Raw genomic sequence first — 20,280 nt, forward strand, 5'->3', positions numbered from 1 at the left:
CTCCATCATGTATGTGAGGCGGGAAAATGACGAAAAACGGGATTTTTGCGGTAAAAATATCCTTTTTTTTTTTTTAACCCTTTGCCCCTCTGGTTTCCCCCCTGTTTGAACACTGACATCGGAACAAAAAATCTGGTAAATACTGCTCGGTGGACTGAATGTTTGTGCAAAATTTCAATCTTCTACGTTCAAAAATAAGCCCGCCAAAAAATAATGAACATAGGCTTAATAAGGGAAAAAATATATTTTAAGATTATGACGTCATCACCTCCTATGTCTGGAAGCAGGACGGTCTGAAACCATACGTAATGTCTTCTACAATGCCTCTTTAAAAAAAAAAAAAGCTCAAATAGAATAGAAATAACGCAATGTACCATGAAAAACGTCCACGTCCAAACTGGATCATAGGTTCCCCAAAGGGCTAAATAAGGACGTTAAGTGTTCTAAGTACACATGCAACGTGTTTAGTACTATGAGTATCGAAAAACCCACAGCTGGTGTATTTACTGATCCACAGATAAGAAAAAACTTATCAACGACCCACGTTTTGAGATTACCATGACCTAAATGGAGAAGAAAGCATGGCAAAGCTTCAGAATGTTGTGAAGAACTTCCTGGGTAATACAAGAAGTCTTGATTAGAACGTATTGTAGAAGAGTTGCTCCAAGATCTTAGAAATCTTAGGTGTAATATGAGTGTCAAACTACACTTTTTACATGCACATTTCGAAAATATCCCACACAATCTTGATGTCTAAACTAAAGAACACAATGAACGCTTTAATCAGGAATCAAAGGATATTGAAAAGGTATCAAAGTGGTTGGACCATTGATATGATGGCTGACTATTGTTGGCTGCTGATTAGGGAGAATACAGGCATTGCAACTCCTGGAAAAATGCCAAAACGAAGGAAATTGTTTCTTAAGTAGTAGGCTTTTGTATGATTAATTGTATCTGAGTAAATTATGGTGTTTGTTTGCATTTGTGTATTTAGTTACTTCTGTAATTTTGAAACGACTGTATGTACATGAACAATATATATTATTATTCTATATTATGTAGTTTGTACGTATTGATATAAACATACCTCCCCATTTCCACAAAACGTGACGTGATGGGGGAAAATTGATGTTATATTCGTAATCAGCGCCCCGAAATTATAAGAAAACGCCACCCAAACCAAAATCTTCGGAACTTTTTTTTTTTTTTTTTTTTTTTTTTTTTTTAATTGCACAGCTGTGTTATCTGTTAGTTCAGTAATGGCTGACTTCGTAAACTTAGGAATCGACCTCAAATTTTAACACCGGGTTTACTGTTTAAAACATCCATACATCCGAGTGGTCCAAAAGACTACTTAAATCCGACACGCCACTTTTGGTCCTATTTGAATTGAGTCATTACCAAGCTCATATTAGTTATGTATTCTTGAATTGTATAGTTTGTTTGCAAACTCGTTTTCCAATAGCTTAATTCCTTTAGTTTTAAGTCAGATGCAATTTCAGCTATATAGACATAACCCGAAAGACGCTGTACAAGTAACTGGGACTTCCATTTGAGGATAACCCCTGTTATGAACCGAAAGCTCAGAGTACGATATCATGCACAATAGTTAGAAAGTCGTCTTCAAACTGCAAATTGTTGTTATGCTTTTGTGCGATCTGCACGAGTCTCATGAGACAATGATGTTCTGCCCCATTTGAAATCTATCATCCAGCAACGTTGCATACGACGAAGCATCGTTCCTCAATGTAGCCAGCCTCGTGAATTTCCTTCAATCAAATGCCTCTCGTAGTTATTACCCTGGGCTCTCTCGTTTCCTATTACATTCTCATTTCACAAATGATTTTATTATTACTTATTTTCATTTATCACCAGTCTTCTTCAGCCTAAAGATCGTAGGACGTTAAATTAAAAACTTAATATCATTTATATAAACAGGCACACACAACAAGTGTTACAGAAAGGCCAGTGCTTATAAATCACAAACAGGCCTAGGGTGCACGTGGGGTTCACACGAAAATTTTATAAACAAGATCATCATTGAAAAGATATAAAAATAAGTAGGAAAACGTTTTCTTGTGGTAGCATCGTTTATGAAACAGACACCATTTAATTGAGATTTCTTGAACATTTAGATAGTACTTCCAGAGCTTACAAATTACAAACGTTTGGAGTTAAAAGGATGAAATAAAATGAGACGGAAAAAAAGTCATAACGTGTACAGGCTATTTAAAGCAACACACACATTTCTTGTTTATTGAAAGCTTTCGTCTTATTTTACTTCAATATTAAAGTTTCAGATAATTTTGAAAACATGTTTTCTAAGAATGAAGTATTTCTTGAAAAATGAACTCTCGATACTTTCTTTGTATACATAGGCTTGCAATTAAGATTTGAGAAAACAATGATTAAGCTATACCAACATTCACTGAATCTTCTTGCTAAGAGTTTAAATGCACATAAGACAGCTCAGAAACATTAATGTATTGTCTACAAATACCAGTCTGGAAACAACAATTTAATATTCAGTATTTCCTGATGATAAAATAAAAGACTGGGGACGTATCAATAGCATGATAACAGGGTTATAATTTTAAATCACTTGTACATTGGTGTTTAAAAAACAAACAGTATTTCTGAGAAAATTCCCTTGATATGTGCCTTATCTCTAACGTACTCCTTCTTTGAAGCTTTTAGTAAGGAAAGAAAGAAAAAACTTTCTTTCCCTATTATTTTTCCTAGCCAATCCTACGGTTTAGAAGATACTCGAATTTGTTTTCCCTTGTATAAAAGTCCGACTACACCCAGCAAAACTTAGAATACTGTGAAATGTCAAAAGGGTATCTCCAGTGACTTGACCGATGAGTACCAGGGTCGATATGGGTACATAGTGAACCGGTAGGCTCTGTAGGCCCTGAATACGTTGGTTTGGATATCGCAATGAGGTGTGTTTGAACAGGAGTCGAAAGACCGATCAACAGTTCCAATAGTGTTGTAGTCACTTCTCGGGTCACCGTGCGCCACTGGAGAGGCTTCCGGTGGAGATGTTTGGGTCTGTTCACATCTCCTGACTCTGCTGCGTAATTCTATGCCGCGCAGTACCCATGAAACCACAGAGATCCAGCAGGATCCTCATAAAAAGTGACGAGAACCAGCCAAGAAGCACGTATTGTTTAATTGTGGAGGCGCGTATCTCCGATGACCGACGGGCAATGTGGGTATGGGGAGAACGTGTAGACACGTTAGTTTCCAAATATGCAAACCGCAATGTCACTGCAGTGGCTGCCCGTTTTGAGCTCCGGCACTGGAACAACTTCAAATGTGACACCAGGGTTTCCATTTCGGAAACAAGTGTGTCTTCCCGTTCTCCCCATACCCACAATGCCCAAGGGGCCCGTTGGTCACTGGAGATATGCGCCCCCACAAGTAAACAAGCTATGCTTGTGGGCCGGTTTTCGTCATTTCTTGTGAGGATCCTGCTCGAACTCTGTGGTTTCATAGGTAGTGTGCGGCATAGAATTACGTAGCATAGTCAGGAGATGTGAACAGACCCAAACATCTCCACCGGAAGCCTCTCCAGTGCGCACGGTGACCCGAGAAGTGACTACAACACTGTCGGGACAGTCGATCGGTTTGCAACTCCTGTTCGAATACACCTTACTTTGCGACACTGAAACCAGCGTATTCGGACCTACAGAGCCTACCGGTTCTCTACATACCTATATCGACCCTAGTACTCACCGGTCAAAAAAGTAGGGAGTCAATAATGCATTGGGTGGAGATGCTCTTTCGCCTATCTATAGTGCCCTTTAGGAAAGAAAGAAATAAGAAAAGTAATCGTAAAGCTCACCACAGTGCATCACATTTGATTGCACACGAAGAAAAAAAATATACTGAAACTTATAACTTGAACATACCATCATTTCATTTATATTATCTTTGGTTGATTCTTCTGTCTTTGGTACTTTCAAAGGCGGAAAGGGATGATCTGCTGGCATCGTCTTCAGCATTTCGTCATACACTTCTTCTGACAAGGGGAAAGTACGCGTCTCATATGGAGGAATGGACTGCTGAAAATAAAAAAAATGTCACAATTAGATTTATCAATAATAGACATGGGATTATCTAATGTTTGGGAATAATCAAGGCTTGAAAAACACACTCGCCTACTCGCCAGTGGCGAGTACTTTTTTACATTTGGTGAGAAGTCAGTGTAAAAACTAATTGCAAAAAGATCTGGCTAGTACTTGGAAGCATGAATTTTCAAGTTCTGGGAAAAATACTCTAGCGTGCTATGAGTGTGTATAAGTAACAAACTGTGCCCTCTTTTTGACTATGTTCACGAGGAAAAATTGAGACATTTTATGTTACGTTCACATTATTGCAGTATAAATGTCCGTAAAAACAAAAGTTGCCTGTCGACCATTTGAAAAGAGTTCTGCAGTCTCATCACTCTTAATCATTCTCTTCAGGTGGCCCATTACTTTTATTCAGATAATTTCTAATAGTTACTTTTTTTTTCCGCTACCAATCTTACACGCCAGTCCCGTGACAAGAGTGAAGGGGAAAATCAAAAGAGGTCCAGCATAAAATTACTATTTAATTGCTTCTTGCACCTTAATATAAATTTATGAGCTCGGTACATGGTAGTTTATACAGTGGCCTTCTGCTCATTCAATGAAATTACACTAGTCCTCAGATTCAAAGTTTAGTTTCGAATCTTCAATTAATCTGTATCTGCTCTCGCACGTTTTCTAGTATCCAGAATTCATTGTAACACTGGTTTCTTAGTTTGGATCCTTTTATCCTGTAACATATCTAGTGGTGTGCAGGAACCATTTCTATGAATCACATTTTAGAATGAAATTTTATTTCCCTCTCCTCATAAAGTTAAGTCGTTAAGACAATTCCTTATTCCTTACGTGTTTCCGACCTTCTTTGACACTATGTTCTCCCTAATCTCGAAACAAATGGGTGTACACACTTCCTCACATACTGTCAGAATTATGACAGCTACTAATGGATTTGCTGAGGAAGGCCACACCGGGTGGTTAACACACTACGCTGGATCTAGTTTGGTGTAGTCTTGATCCCGATGGCAGAACTTTCTTCGTCTTTCTGCGATGAGCTTTTGTATGTAAAAAATTTTCTGCAGGAATTCTGCAAAAATTTTCTGCAGAAGAAACACTTGTGATATTACAAATAAACTTTACGCGACGTAAAAAAAACCTATATTTATGCGAGTCGTCCGTGCATTTAAGAAGACACCTACACATAGCAGGCATGTTTTTATGCTTTTCTGCTAGCTATTTATTTTTCCTCTGGCAATTCTTCTGCACAGGCGCGGCAGATTTTCTGCGATCACATCGCAGATCGCGACATGTTCTGCTATGGGGGTCTTGAGTAGTCTCTGTTGACTGCCCAATGTGTCTACAAGTCCTGGAACACGTGCTAGAAACAGCCCTTTGACATCTTCACGATGGCAATCGAATTGAAACGCTTCCTCTTAGCTCCTTTTTCACACAGAGGTAGATAACAAAAAGTTACAGGAAGCTATATTTGGAGAGTATGGAGGATAAAATGCTTCTGCGGGTCAAACGTGAGAAACAACGTTGCAGAGGTGAGGGAATGCATTGTCGTGGTAAAAGCGCCAACCAGAAGGATGTAGTTATAATAGTTTTCGTTGATATGTTTAGCAAGAACGCACCCTCCCCCCACCCAAAAAAAAGTAATATTTGTCAGTAACTGTCGTATGTAAAGGGACTTCATGTTGGTACATCATTCCACGAGTCGAAGAACAAAATGATTATCACTTTTCTGCTGACCAAACAACTTTCGCCTTCTTTGGCGTTAAAGAATCAAGTGATTTTCAAGAGCTGGCCTGCTGGCTTTCTGGGTCGTAATACTGAAGCCAAGTCTCATCACCTGTAATAATGGAATTCAAGTATACATCTCCATGCTCTACAATCAGACGCTGAAGTTCCCTACACTCTTCCACTCACATAATCTTCTGTTCAGGAGTCACTCATCTTGGGACCTATCTTACACAAACGCGTTTCATGCTCAAGTGATCATGTAGAATCGAAAACGTCCTACCATAGGAAGTATGTAACACGTCTGAAAATTTGTAAATTGTTATTCGTCTGTCTTCACGAACAATGACGGCAGCTGTATTAATCACGGTTTCATTTACTATTGTGCTGGAAACGCCTTGCTTTGTTGTTGAAACACTGCCCTCCTTAAATTCCTTGAACCATCAAAGTGCTGTGGATTATGGCAGATCATCATTACCACATGACTACTGCAACAATTTGTATGGTTCCATGCTAATTTCCGCAAACGAACGCAAAACTTCAAACCAGCGTCAAAAAATTTGATCTTCACGAATTGACTCCACTTCGAATCTAGGCGACTTAATATGGTTTGCTCGTACCCTGTGCACACTCATGCACAAACGATCTTCTATTTTTTGTCCAACAATCAGGGCGGATTCATTTTCATCATGTAGCATTGTTTTAACAATGTTTCATCCTTGTGTGCGATATATATATATATATTCAGATCATCATCTACCCCTCTCCCACCCGGAGTAATTTCTGCATAGTTTGTGAATGCATTTTTTAACATTTCAATTCCGAGAACCTTTAAGTTATTGAAAAAATGAGTCAAAAAGAGAGACTTTGCTCTTATAAAATAAACAAAATCCTAACAAATAAATATAGTTTCCGAAACAATAGAAATACATAAGATGTATAGTTCTGCAAATACATGAACATCACATATAATTACAGTATTTTTAAGCCTAGCAAGAGCAATTGATTATTACACAAAAGGATTTATAAAAAGCTTCTGAAATACTCTTAACATACTGTAAACTGTGAGAGACGCCTATACTGTATATTTTAAAAAACAATTAACTTGAAAAGTGATAGTAAGAAATGTGAAGTTCTAATTATTGCTACTACTGATTGCTATCCATCCAAGAAGAGAGTATTTGGAAAATTAGAATTACTACTTCGTTCTCTGAGAAGTTTGGTCCAGCACATCTCAATTTGCACTCACCGGATTTAATACAGCGAATGATAACGATATGCAGAATCAGAATCTGTTGCATTTGTAGAACAATAAAAACACACACACAATGCATACATAGTATCCAACACGCCACATATTTACAAATTCACCATCATATTAAAGCCTATACTATACCAAATATGACTTGATACATACGACGAACAGCCCGAGATTTTTTTTTTTTCTGCGCACTGGATGGTAATGTAATGTTTCCAATGTTATCATATAGTACGTATAGTGAATATCGTATCTTTCCATTAACTGTTGTTTTGTTACAGCTGGTGACGGTGTAAAAGTATGAGGAAACATCTGCCAAAAAGCGTGTCCGACAGTAACAGCAGATGGTGGTGCATTGCAATACAGTATAGGGACGGAAGTGCAGTATGAATAGACACGTAAATCGTTATGTCCAGAATTTACAGGTGGCTCGTACGTGTTTATGGTCTTTAAGTTACAAAATGCAAATGATAAAGCAGTGGTGAGGCAGGTGAGCGTGAGTGTCATTCAAGAGGATCGCACAGGACAGCCATCGACATCCTAGTGCACGAGGGTGACTGTCGATGAAACTGCCGAAGAGCTACTCGTATAATTTATTACATTAATCAGGGTTCATACAGGTTCAAATCAAAAGCTTTTCCTGGGATCTTCTAAAGCTCCACAGAAATTCCATAACCATAATCGCTCTTTATATCTATCTATCTATCTATCATATATATATATATATATATATATAAAACGTGCATCCTCACTAGTTCTGGAATTATTCTTATGATTTTTTTTAAATGTATTTTATTTTCCTTTTCTTTTACATATATAATACAATATTACAAAGTCCTCACAAAATGCAAAAATACACTTAAAAAACTGTATTGAAGTAAGACTGCCATAAAATACGCTATTTTCAAGCAAATGCTATTTGTATGAATTTATTTCTTATAAACTTTCTCACAATGTGATAAAATATATAAAACCATCACTATGGGCGGGGAGATTTGCTGTGGGGAAAATAACCTCTGGTTTTTAGTAAAACACTAGGTATTTGCCCCCGAGGTATTTTTGCGAAAACCCAGGGTTTTTTAGTGAAGAGATTTGCTTATTATCAACCGTGGTGTGAAATACCCAGGGTTTTTCTTGAAATCCACCGACTTGCTGTGCATGTGACTGAAAAGTATTATTTTCCCTGTCTGTCTAATCGAATAGAACCCAGCGAACGTTTCTTGCTTTCCTGTGAGCATGGTTATATCTTTCTTCTGCAGCGTTTTTAGGATTTGGAATAGGCGTTAACATGTAGCTTGTACTAGCACAACCACCGTCAGCTATTAATAATCCAGGAAGGTTTCTTTCTTCGGCTATGACTCTAGGGAACAATTCCTCCAAACTGTTAAATCATTGGTGGAGCCAGGCCAACGTGCAACGATATTTCATATTTTCATATTAGAATCACAAAGTAGCTGTGTATTCCCGATACTATGTACCCCTTTCCTGTTTCTGTACAACTCTGCAGTTGGACCAGAGGGTGACAGAACTGGAATATGCGTGCAATCAATTGCTCCAATTACACCAGAGAATTGTGAGTCCTCATATAACTTCAGTTTCACTACAGGCACTTCTGTTCCTGCAGGTATTTTTATGAACTGGGGCCTTCTTCTAGCTATAATTCAAGTTACACTGTAAAATATTTTTCCTGCAGTTGTGCGATGCACATTTACCAAATCACCACCAACTCGTTGAAAAGTGCCTGTGCGGAGAATGCGTAATGTAATCAATACCTGTAAAAACACTGCTACCAGTAGGATAAATTTCCCCCAGTAAAGTGCTAGGTATTTAAACCTTGGGGTTTTTCACTGTAGACCAAATATCTCCATTTTTAAAAACCCAGAGACATTTAACTCTCCAGACGAAAAACCACTGGTGTTTTGCTGGTGTTTTTTACCAAAACCAAGGGGGCAAAAACCTCGGGTTTTCTTGACACACACCAGCCAAATCTCTCCAACTTTAAAAACCTAAATGAGAAAACCCAGGGGATTTGAAAACCACTAAGCAAATCTCCCCGCCCTATAACTGATGTCATAATTGGCTGCAACACGTCTACGGATATATATTTTAGGTACTCTGGTTAATCTGAAATACCATACAGTATTTTTCCCCCTTTTAATTTGTCACCCAATACTTTTCTTAAACTTACTTGTACACCGTTGGAATCGGACTTGATCATCATTTCAATGCCCAGCACTGTTTATTGGTCAATCATGTGCAAGCACTGGAAACTGGATATTTTGTGTGACTGATTACTTTCTCTTTCTCTTTCTAGTAAAATCAAAGGTATCAAATAACTGATACTTGGAATGTTTACCTGAAAACTACTGATTTTACTTACTTCTTCTAAGTTATCTGGTGTAGTACAACGAACCTCCTCTTTCTCTTTTTCTTTTTCCTTTTCCTTCTCTCTGCTCCTAGACTGTGAAGTTGTTCGTCGTCTGGAGGTTTCCTTAACTAAGCCCTGAGATTGGGAAGATACTTCTCCCGAAATGGACAGAGGTGTGGCAGGAGGAGATGTCAGAGGAGACCCTGTATCTCCTTGGCTATCTAACATGTTCGGGGATAAAGGATCTGAAAACAGAAAACAAGAATTCACAATCGATACGAAACTAAGATAATGTTTATTTTGCCTCTGTAACCAGTTTGAACTAAAGTTAAAGATTTAATTAACAATGAGTCGATAATCTATTTTGGAGATTTATACACCACAAGGTTCAGCCGTACTTTGCAATACTGACACACGCATCATTTGGGACGTGATGACAGATGTGACCAAAGCAATTCAAACAATCGACTGTACTCACTAGCACAGGAATATAGATGTGGCAGCTTGTGCCCTGAAAGACAGTGCATTGCTACGTTATGTGTATGATTTGATAATTCGGTAATTACACTCAAATTAACTTTGGACTTCAAAGGTTAACTGTACAAAATTTCAAGTTTATAACTATGTTAGTTTCTAACATACTCACCAACGAAATAATAATAATAATAATAATGATGTTGAAATGTTTATTAGGGACAAACAGCTACAGCCACAAAGTGCCCCCAAGAGAGATTATACAAATATATGGCGCTTACATTTAAACATAACATAAAAATGAAACATGCAAAACAACATGCAATGGCTATTACAGATGAACATACAATAAAAATCAAAATGAGAAAAAAATAATTATAATCTCAAGTAACATCTCAAACAAAGTACACCCAGTCATGAGACTAAAATGATAACATATTGATATGAGTATACAATAGAGAAAAAAAATTATATAACACATTAAAAGAGAACATACATATAGACCAGTGTTTCCCAACCTTTTTCAACTTGCGGCACACTCATAGATATTATTATTATTATTATTTGCAAATATAAAATACCATGGTAATTTTTTTCTGTGATTACTGTGATAACTTATCACCCCGGACTACATGCATACACAAATTCAGACCTCTACGTTAGCTCTTTCCTTTTCCCAAACATGTTTTCAATGTCCAATAATGTTGCTACTGTAGGCCTTGATTTCTTTCCTTCAAGTGGTTTTAAGGAAAAATGTTACGAAATCTAGTTGTAGCTCTGCACGAGTTGGAGACGTCTAACAATTTTCAATTTGGTAGGACAAATACATGCTGAGATATTCAAAACAATGTAAACGCCTAAAATCGAAAAAGCGCAAAATGGCGGCAGCCGCTGCGTCGCCATGGGGTGTTAAAAAAAAAAAAAAAAAAAAATTGTGGTTTTGAAGTACCCCGATATAAAAGGATAAACATTCATGAAAAAATTAGATTCTTTGGAGATGGTCGAGCGGCACATGCTTGATCACTTAGAATGGATTGACTTTGTTCTTATTTATTGCTCTTTTGACATGAAATTTGCCACATACTTGCCTTTGCCGATTATACACATACAAACGTTATAAGAAATACCGGACGAATTCGTTATCAAATTATATTCCTACAACAACATATTTATAGACACGCGACAATAATTTTGGACATGAATGTACGTAGAAAACTGAAAACTGTGGGAGTTACCGGAAAATGACACATACTTTCGTACACACCTTGTATAAATAATTATTTTACAATAATCTGACATACAACTCCGAATCCATCAGAATTGTCTGCAGTGATAGAATACAAAAACATTTTCGAATCCTCTATACATCTGAGACTTCATATATGAAGAACACTAAAGCTTAAAAGGGAGAGGATGCTATGAGGCAAGAAATCGTACTAACAAAATTGCGGAAGAAAAGTTAAAGGTCCTCCCTAAAGGCAGATTTAAGAAAAAAGAAAAATTGCCGTATGAATACGGGAAAAACTTGTCTGATAATCCTAAATGACTATTGACATATTTATTATTGCTTTCATAAAAATGTCACAACAATTGCACTAATTCCACACACAATTATAACAATGAATTATTAAACAAAACCGAAATGATATAATTACACTGCATTCATATAAATTACAATTTAAATATAAGGTCAAAGAAAAACTATTGTCCAGGGATTAAAATATATAAAAAACTATTCTTAAAGGAGTATAAACACCTCATCCAGTTCCTTTCCAGGAGGTAAAGTGCCAAGGACCGACGAGACGTTACCACGTTGAATAGAAACAGATATGCGCTGTATTAGATAAGATGTGGAACGAACTTCGCCGGAAACACAAGAAATGCGTCTTCCTACCTCCCTAATGAATTCAAGACTTCTTGCACCCCAAGCACCACTAGTTTCAACAGCGATTGGAGTGAAAACAAAACTTTCGAGAAGGTGGCTGTATTTTCTTTGCTTTTCAGCTTCTCTGTGATTGGCAACAGCTCCAGATTCATTACTGACAGAGGGAGATTTGAATGAGCGCATGTGAAGTCCCACAATAAACATTTACCTCTCATCCATGGAACCAGTGTCATCCCATCAGGTCGCTTTCCATCAGTACAACAGCAACCAGAAGGTTCCCGTATTGAAGGAATTCCAGCTGTGCTAAGAGCTCGTAGTATTACATCATTAACGGAGGAGTGTCGGGCGAATCTACCAGCGCTCTTCATGCATGAAAGGCCGTGCAGGCCACATTGGTTAACCTCATCTCCACAAGCTGGATAGCGATGAGGTTCACAAACAGCTAAGCCTGAATGTAAGACAACAGCAATTCGAAAGCTTTCATTTGACAAATGAAGGCCTAAAGGCGGAGAAGGTATCGCTATCAACCATGCATCCACTTCGGGAGATGAGGCAGCAAGGAGCCTGGCTTTATCTTGCGGAACCACAACAGATATTAACAGATGATTATGTAACTGAGATGCAATTGGTGTATACCAAGATGACATAACACTTTTTGCTAATTTCTGGGAGGTTTTTATCTGCTAAGCTTGTCCACTTATTAGAGCCTTCCTGAACTGAACCATCTGGGTCCAAACAATAACCCTGTGGAAGGAGAGCTTCAAAATAAACGCAGAGAAACATGGTATGACACTAAGAATGTAGGAATAGCCATATCCACAGCTCGTTAAATACCAAGACCACCCAAGCCAACAGGTAAACATGCTTGCATCCAAGAGTCGTCATTTAACCGCTTATAAGATAATTTTTTTTCCGCAAAAGTCGTTTCAAATTTTATTTTTGATTGGCTATTTTTGTTGTACGTTGAAGGTAGAGGTACGTGGAAGCAAACATTAGGTTGGGCTCCTAATATATTAGGTTGGTGCGATTGAAATTTATACCTGATTTTACGTCTGAAAGGAAACCACACTTTGCAATGTAATCAACTGATAGGTCGAGATCATGAGTACGTCAATAGTTATGTATACTCATGTCCAAAATGACTGTCGCATATCTATAACAGCCTTCTTGTAAGAATACAATTTGATAATGATTTTGCAGGGTACTTCTAATACTGACACTATGTGTATCATAGAAAAATGTATATTTGTGGTAAATTTCATAGGGAAAAGAATTATAAATACGAACATTAGAATGAGTGAACCAAATGTTGCTAAATGCATAAGGAAGTTTTATTTTCGATTTATTGTTCTTATTTACTGCTCTTTTGACATGAAATTTGCCACATACATGTCTCTGCCGATTATACACATACTAACATCATAAGAAATACCCGGCGAATTCGTTATCAAATTATATTCCTACAACAACATATTTATAAAGATGCGACAACAATTTTGGTCATGAGTGTACATGTACAGAAAACAGGCTGGTATACACAAAAGATAGTACGTTGTTGAACAGGATCTTGCTGCGAAATACATCAACATAGCATTTGGGTCAGGAGTGGTAAATAAGTACCATTGCCGTTGTTTTCTGCAATTGCACGCTCGTGAGAAGTATTTGAAATATGCAAGGTGGAAGTTGCTCCCCGGTGCGTGTAGTTCAGACGAGTTATACACCATTCTACTTCACCCAGTATCTTCTGATAGCTCTGCACAATAGGTAAGGTGAAAAGGTTGAATTCTTTGGTTCCACGTTGAGTTGACACCGGTCAACTGGGATCTCCGTCTCGAGTTTACTAGTTCTCTGGTGTTACGGAATAAGCGTGAAGATTTCCTGCATCGAATTATCACCATAAAATTGAACTTACTAGGACAGTCGTAAACGGTCAGGACGGTGGTTGGGTCATGATACAAGTCCAGAACGGTTTCCAAAATCACCCTCCACACAGAAGGTATTGCTGTTATGGTAGGGATAATCCATCATAGCTTTCTCCACGTTGCACAGGAATGTACTCACACATATTGCACAAAAGACAGTGCAGACACCACAACTGTAGCACCCACCCTATTCTTCTCTCTCTCCTACCGACTACCCACTTCTTTCATCATCTCGATCAATCTTTGCAGAGAAAAACTTCCCCGATGAGGACAAATTCGCATCACAGACCATTTTCGTGATGGAATCGAATCATGGCTGAGTGGTGGCAAAAGTATGTGGCTGTAGCCTCGAACTACTTTGGCTAACCAGATATTGCAGTTTTATTTCCTTTAATTTGAGAGTGACAGGGACGTTTTTTCATTACCGATAGCGCAAAGTCGCCGAACAACAATAGTATGGCGTATTTCTAACTCGTCTGAATTGCACGAACATTTTTCGAGGCCAACTTTCACGGTACACATTTTCAAGTACTACGTACAAACACGAAATTGCAGAAAACAATGGCAGTGACGCTCAATCACCACTTTTGACCCAAATGTAATTTTCATGTATTTCACGGCTAGATGTACCAATGTACCAGTCAACCCGTAAGGAAAAATCACTTGCACTTGTGTGTTCTCCATGGTACACTTTCACATGACCTTGTTGAAAAATACACTACCTTTTAATTGTGTATTCCAGCCTGTTTTCTGTACATATATAGCACTACTGATGTCGCATTCATGATCTCGGCTAATCCATTTATTGCATTAGAAAGGGTGGTTTTCTCTCAGATGTAAAATCAGGCATAATTTCAATCGCACCAATCTAATATATAAGGAACCCAACAAAATTGAATTTTGGCCTTCAAAGAGAAAGGAGGAAGATAACATGAAGATGTGGAAAGACTATAGATCCCACAGTAGTAGAACTAAGCGCAAAGAACCAAGTAAGTCGTCCAGTGTATGTCATCTCGCGAAGAGTACAAAACCACTATAATCCGATTTTCAACTTTTTATATACACGTTCCAACGCTGAGAGTTACATTGATAATCTGACCAGATGACGGTTGTTCACGATGCGCACCCCAAGCAGTTCACCAAACGAAAACCATTACTTTCTGTTGATACAATGATGATTCTGGTGGTTTAAAAGTGGGCTCATTTGGTGTCAATCCATAATGTGATGGAAAAAAAAATATAGAACGTCAATATTGCCCATAAACGGATTAGTTCCCTTAACGAGACGGAAAAGAATAACATATATTTGCTTGTATCGCTCTCTTAGCCGTAGTCAATTCATGTGGGGTCCATCGTACCACTTTTATATTGTTTTCATTGCTTGTGGAAATGTTGGCGAATGGCTTTTGCACTATAACTGAATACTACTACTAACGCCATTACATGTGCTCATTACTGGATTCAATCACAACCTTGAGTGCCTCGTTCATGGATTATGGATGTTGTGTACGTAATGTGTCCTCCAAAATTCACCGATGTTGTTAAAATGTCTTCGTTTAACTTGACTGCCTAATGTCTGACATATTTTTTTCCTGCTTTACTAGCACCTGTTCCCTGTTCAAACTCGTAAAGCATAAAGACCCATAACACTGTTTAATACTTACCATGTTTGCTTAATAATGATCTTTTATAATTGTGATGACCACAAGCAATATGCTACTAGAAGAGGTGCTTCAATAGTTTTTTTTTTTTTTTTTTTTTTTTTTTGTACTTAACAGATACGTTTTAGAGAAAAAGAATTACGTGAATAAGATTTATTTTGAACCAGTCATGAATTACGACCTACATAAATTCATTTGTTATCTTATTAGTAGAGACCGGATGTTAGGCAAAATGAATATTCTTTAATATTAAAGATATGATCAAAAATAACGTTTTGAAGTTTATATGGGAGAGGGGGAAGTGTTATAGTTTCGATTTAAGGCTATTTTATTTTGCCTATTTCTCCCCTTACCATTTTAAATAATTGCTTTAGTGTCTAATGTTGCCTTTTCTTCAAAAATAAGCCTATAAACAACAACATATTTTATATATATAACAGGTCATTCAGTAAGTCCGTAGGATAAGTAAGAAAAAAACAAATTTTGACAAAACTCGATTTCATTATTCAACATAGTTGCCTTCGAGGGCGATACAACGAGTATAGCGATTTTCCAAGTTTTCGATACCACTTTTATATTACGATTTCTCTTTCTCGTCAAAATATGCCTCAGTTTCAGCGATGACTTCATCACTGGACTTAAATTTCTTTCCAGCAAGCATTCTCTTGAGATCTGAAAACAGGAAAAAGTTGCTGGGAGCTAAATCTGGAGAATATGTTGGGTGGGTAAGCAATTCGAAGCCCAATTCATTCAATTTTGCCATCGTCTTCATCGATCTGTGACACGGTGCATTGTCTTGGTGAAACAACACTTTTTTCTTTTGCAAATGTGGCCGTTTCTTTGCGATTTCAGCCTTGAATCGATCCAAAAGTGCACAGTAATAGTCGCTGTTGGTGGTGGTTCCTTTTTGGAGATAGTTGATGACTTACTGGCCGACTGTTGCGTCTTTTGGATTCTGGTGTGTAATAGTGAAACCATGTTTCATCCATTGTCAAATATCAACGATAGAATTCCCTTTTATTGCGGTTTAACAGCGCCAAACACTCCTCTGAAGCATCGAAGTTATGATGTGAGCTGCATTACGAAGCCTGGGACCGGAACCAGCGAAGTGTTGAAAGATTGTGTATTGCTTTCCAAAAACATGACCATGAAAGATACATTAATTGTGATTGCGGGAGGAAATGATGTGGCAAGGAATGAGGGGCAGGGGGCAGTGCGAAACTTGTACGAGGTGCTGTGTACGTTAACAAAGACTAATGTGTTTGTAGTGGGAATTCCATACAGACATGATCTGGTAGAGAGTTCATGTGTAAATATACTACTGAATTGTACCAATCGTAAAATAGCAAAGGTATGTAAGTTTTTCCCAAATGTAAAGTACGTTGATTTGCAGTCGCTAGATAGGTCACATTTCAGAAGACATGGGCTACATTTAAACAGCAATGGGAAGCACCTTATGTGTAATAAATTTGTCCAGCTCATAATTTCACAGTCTACTACCTCAGGTAATGCAATACCTCTAGCTCATGCTAATTTTTTAGATCAAAAGAGTTTAATGATGCAGACTTAGCCAAAAATGTGCAAGCGGTTATAGCACAACAGGATAATGTAAAACAAAGTCACGCTATTGATTTTAAAGTGGGATATTTAAATGTTCAAGGGATCAATAATAAACATGTAGTTTTAAATGACTTTGGGAATGAGAATAATTTAGATGTCTTAGGTTTAAGTGAACATTGGTGCAAAGAGGATGAAATTGTGTTTAATAAATTAGATGACTATGTACTTGTTAATAGTTTCTGTAGGAATCACCGTGGTCACGGTGGGGTAGCTATTTTTGTAAGAGACAAGCTCTCAGTTAAGTGTAAGAAATTAGACCTTGACTTTCTATGTACTGAAATCGATTTCGAAGCCACAGGTATCATTATTAATTGTCTTAAGTTGGTTTTCGTATCACTATACAGATCCCCAAATGGTAATTCAATAGTCTTTCTAGATAGGCTCGAGGAACTGCTAAACTTATTGAGTAGGCCTAGTTTTAGAAATTTTAAGATAGTCATAGGTGGTGATCTAAACTCTGATTTTGACGTAACAACAACAAAGAACAGTGTAGCTGAATTAAAAAATTTGTTAAGGCAATTTAATTATGGTATTACAAATATGAAGCCAACAAGAGGTCTAGCTTGTCTTGATAACATATTTATAAATTTCAATTTATGTCAAATTCATTGTGATGTATCAATATTTCATTTTCTGATCATGATTGTGTATGGGTAAAATTGGATAACGCACTATTAAGTAAGGAGGTTGATATCTTGTCCACAGAATGTAAAATAGTTGTCTCTAGGCCAATCACTGAGGGTAAATTATCTGAGTTTAAGAGTTCACTCTGCAACATGAATTGGTTTCAATTGCTGTCGAATTACAATGACTCTAATGCACTGTTTGAACGCTTCTTGAATTTGTTTCTCTATAACTTTGACATCTTCATCCCACAAAGAATTTGTAAAGTTAATCGGAGCCTACTTAAAAAGCCACATAAAGAAAATAATTCCACGTGGTATACCCCTCAACTTTACTCAATGAAGTGTGAGGTGATGTTACATTTAAACAAATATAGGAGAGAGAAAAATGATGTAACTAGGTCAGTCTATCTGAAAGCTAGGAATACATATAAGCAAGCTGTTAATGAAGCGAGAAAGCAGTATACTTCGGCAAAAATCGAATCGTCTGTTATAAGTGTAAACAAGCTTGGAATGTAATTAATTCTATAGTTAAGAGTAATCAGGACTGTCTTTACCCCAATCCAGAAGATTTTAGTGATTATTTCGTAAATTCTGTAGATGAAGTACACAATAATATTGACAAACCTGATGTAACAGCAGTCAATCTAATGGAACAATCTGTAAATCCTATACACGATAGTTTTGTATTCAGAAATATATCTCCCCAAGTAGTTCTCAACATTGTAAATAACTTTAAGTGTTCAAACAGTATTGATGTTTATGGATTGTCGAGTAATCTAATTAAAAAAGTTATTGATTGTATTGTTCTGCCGCTTACACATTGCATTAACCAATGTCTAACACAGGGAATCTTCCCCGAAGTTTTAAAATTATCACGAGTTGTGCCTGTATATAAAAAGGGACCCGAGAATTGTCCATCTAGTTATCGACCAATTTCTCTGGTACCAGTCTTCTCAAAAATTCTTGAAACTGTGATACATATGCAGTTATGTGATTATCTTGATAAGTATAACCTAATTAGTGATTCACTATTTGGTTTTGTAAAGGGTAGATCTACTGTTGGAGCGATTGATTCGTTGGTAAAGAGGGTTATTAGAGGGTTTGAAAACAAGGATTTTGTTCAGGCAACATTTTGTGATTTAAGCAAAGCCTTTGATTGTGTTGAACACACAATTCTCCTTAAAAAATTAGAGTACTACGGTATCAAGGGTTTAAGTTTTAGATTATTCAAGTCTTACTTAGAAAACCGTAAACAAATTGTTTTTGTAAATAACAATAAATCTGGTATTGCATCAGTTAAATACGGAGTACCCCAAGGTTCAGTACTTGGGCCACTTCTATTTTTACTAATGATAAATGATCTACCTTGCTTTTTATCTGCTTACTCTATACTATATGCTGACGATACGACCTTCCTAAATACTAGTCCTGATCTTAGTAGACTTAATTCTATAACTGAAAATACTTGGGATCAGGTTGTGATTCGGTTTAAGGCTAATGGTTTTTTACTTAACGAGAATAAAATTCAACATATGACTTTTAGTCTAAAAGAAGTGCCTGCTGAGAATAACTCAACATGTGTGAAGTTCCTAGGTATATATATTGACAACAAGTTATCGTGGGAACAGCATATTAATTATATTTCTGGAAGACTCTCAAGAGTAATATATCTGCTAAAACAACTAAAAAATCATGTTCCTGATAACTATGTCAGATCGGCTTACTTTGCTTTTTTTCAAAGTATAATTTTGTATGGTATATTATTTTGGGGTAACAATTATCATGTAAATAGCATTCTTTTAATACAGAAAAAGGCCATCAGAATTATTTCAAACGTAGACAAATTAGCTCATTGCAGACCTTTGTTTATCAATCTTAACATTATGACAATAATCAATCTATACATTTACACAGTACTTCTCTATATAAAAAGTAATCACCAAAATTTACAACTCAGGCAAGACATCCACTCGTATAATACTAGAAGCAGTAAATTCATAAACGTCCCATATCAACGATTGTCCAAATCATTGAACAGTTATGAGACAGTTGGAATAAAACTGTATAACAAGTTGCCTGCATCACTAAAAGATGAACATATAGATAGATTTAAAAGTAAGTTATATAATTGGTTAGTTGCAACGCCCTTTTATTCATTACAGGAGTATTTTAATTGTTCAATAGAAGTGTAACGTATTTTGTAATCTCGTGTTGAGCTTGTATTTAAAATGTATATTGTTATTGTAATTTATTTTGTAATGTCATTTCATCATTAATTTAGTTATATATCATTATTTATTTATACTTACGTATCAATATTGTATCCCATTTTGACGTTGTCTATTGCTATGTATAGCTTAACGACAATAAAATTCTTTATTATTATTATTATTATCGATTCGTCGTCGTTTTTGGTCGACTGTGAGCTCACACAGCACCCACTTTGTACAGAGCTTTCGCATACCCAAATGTTCGTGTAAAATGGTAAAAACACTACCATCTGATATCTTTACAATGTCAGCTAGCTCACGCACCTTCAATTTGCGATCGTTCATAACCAATTTGTGGATTTTTTTGATGTTTTCTGGAATAACAGGCTCATTTGGGCGTCCACTACGCTCTGCATCATTTGTGCTGGTACGACCACGTTTAA

At 36.9% G+C, this 20,280-nt stretch overlaps 1 protein-coding gene across 2 annotated transcripts in view; it reads right to left on the reverse strand.

Moving 5' to 3' along the window:
* The window catches only part of nsl1 (non-specific lethal 1), a 192,548-nt gene that overhangs the window by 7,521 nt on the left and 164,747 nt on the right, over window positions 1-20,280 (reverse strand). For both annotated transcript variants that reach the window (XM_081736215.1, XM_081736216.1), the window contains 2 exons: window positions 9,452-9,684; window positions 3,918-4,070 (listed from right to left, as the gene is read on the reverse strand). In XM_081736215.1, the coding sequence (XP_081592341.1) occupies window positions 3,918-4,070; window positions 9,452-9,684 (386 nt within the window). The remainder of the gene's footprint in view (window positions 1-3,917; window positions 4,071-9,451; window positions 9,685-20,280) is intronic.

Source organism: Thermobia domestica, chromosome 13, assembly GCF_964235325.1.
Source record: "Thermobia domestica chromosome 13, izTheDome1.hap1.1, whole genome shotgun sequence".
Taxonomy (NCBI): domain Eukaryota; kingdom Metazoa; phylum Arthropoda; class Insecta; order Zygentoma; family Lepismatidae; genus Thermobia; species Thermobia domestica.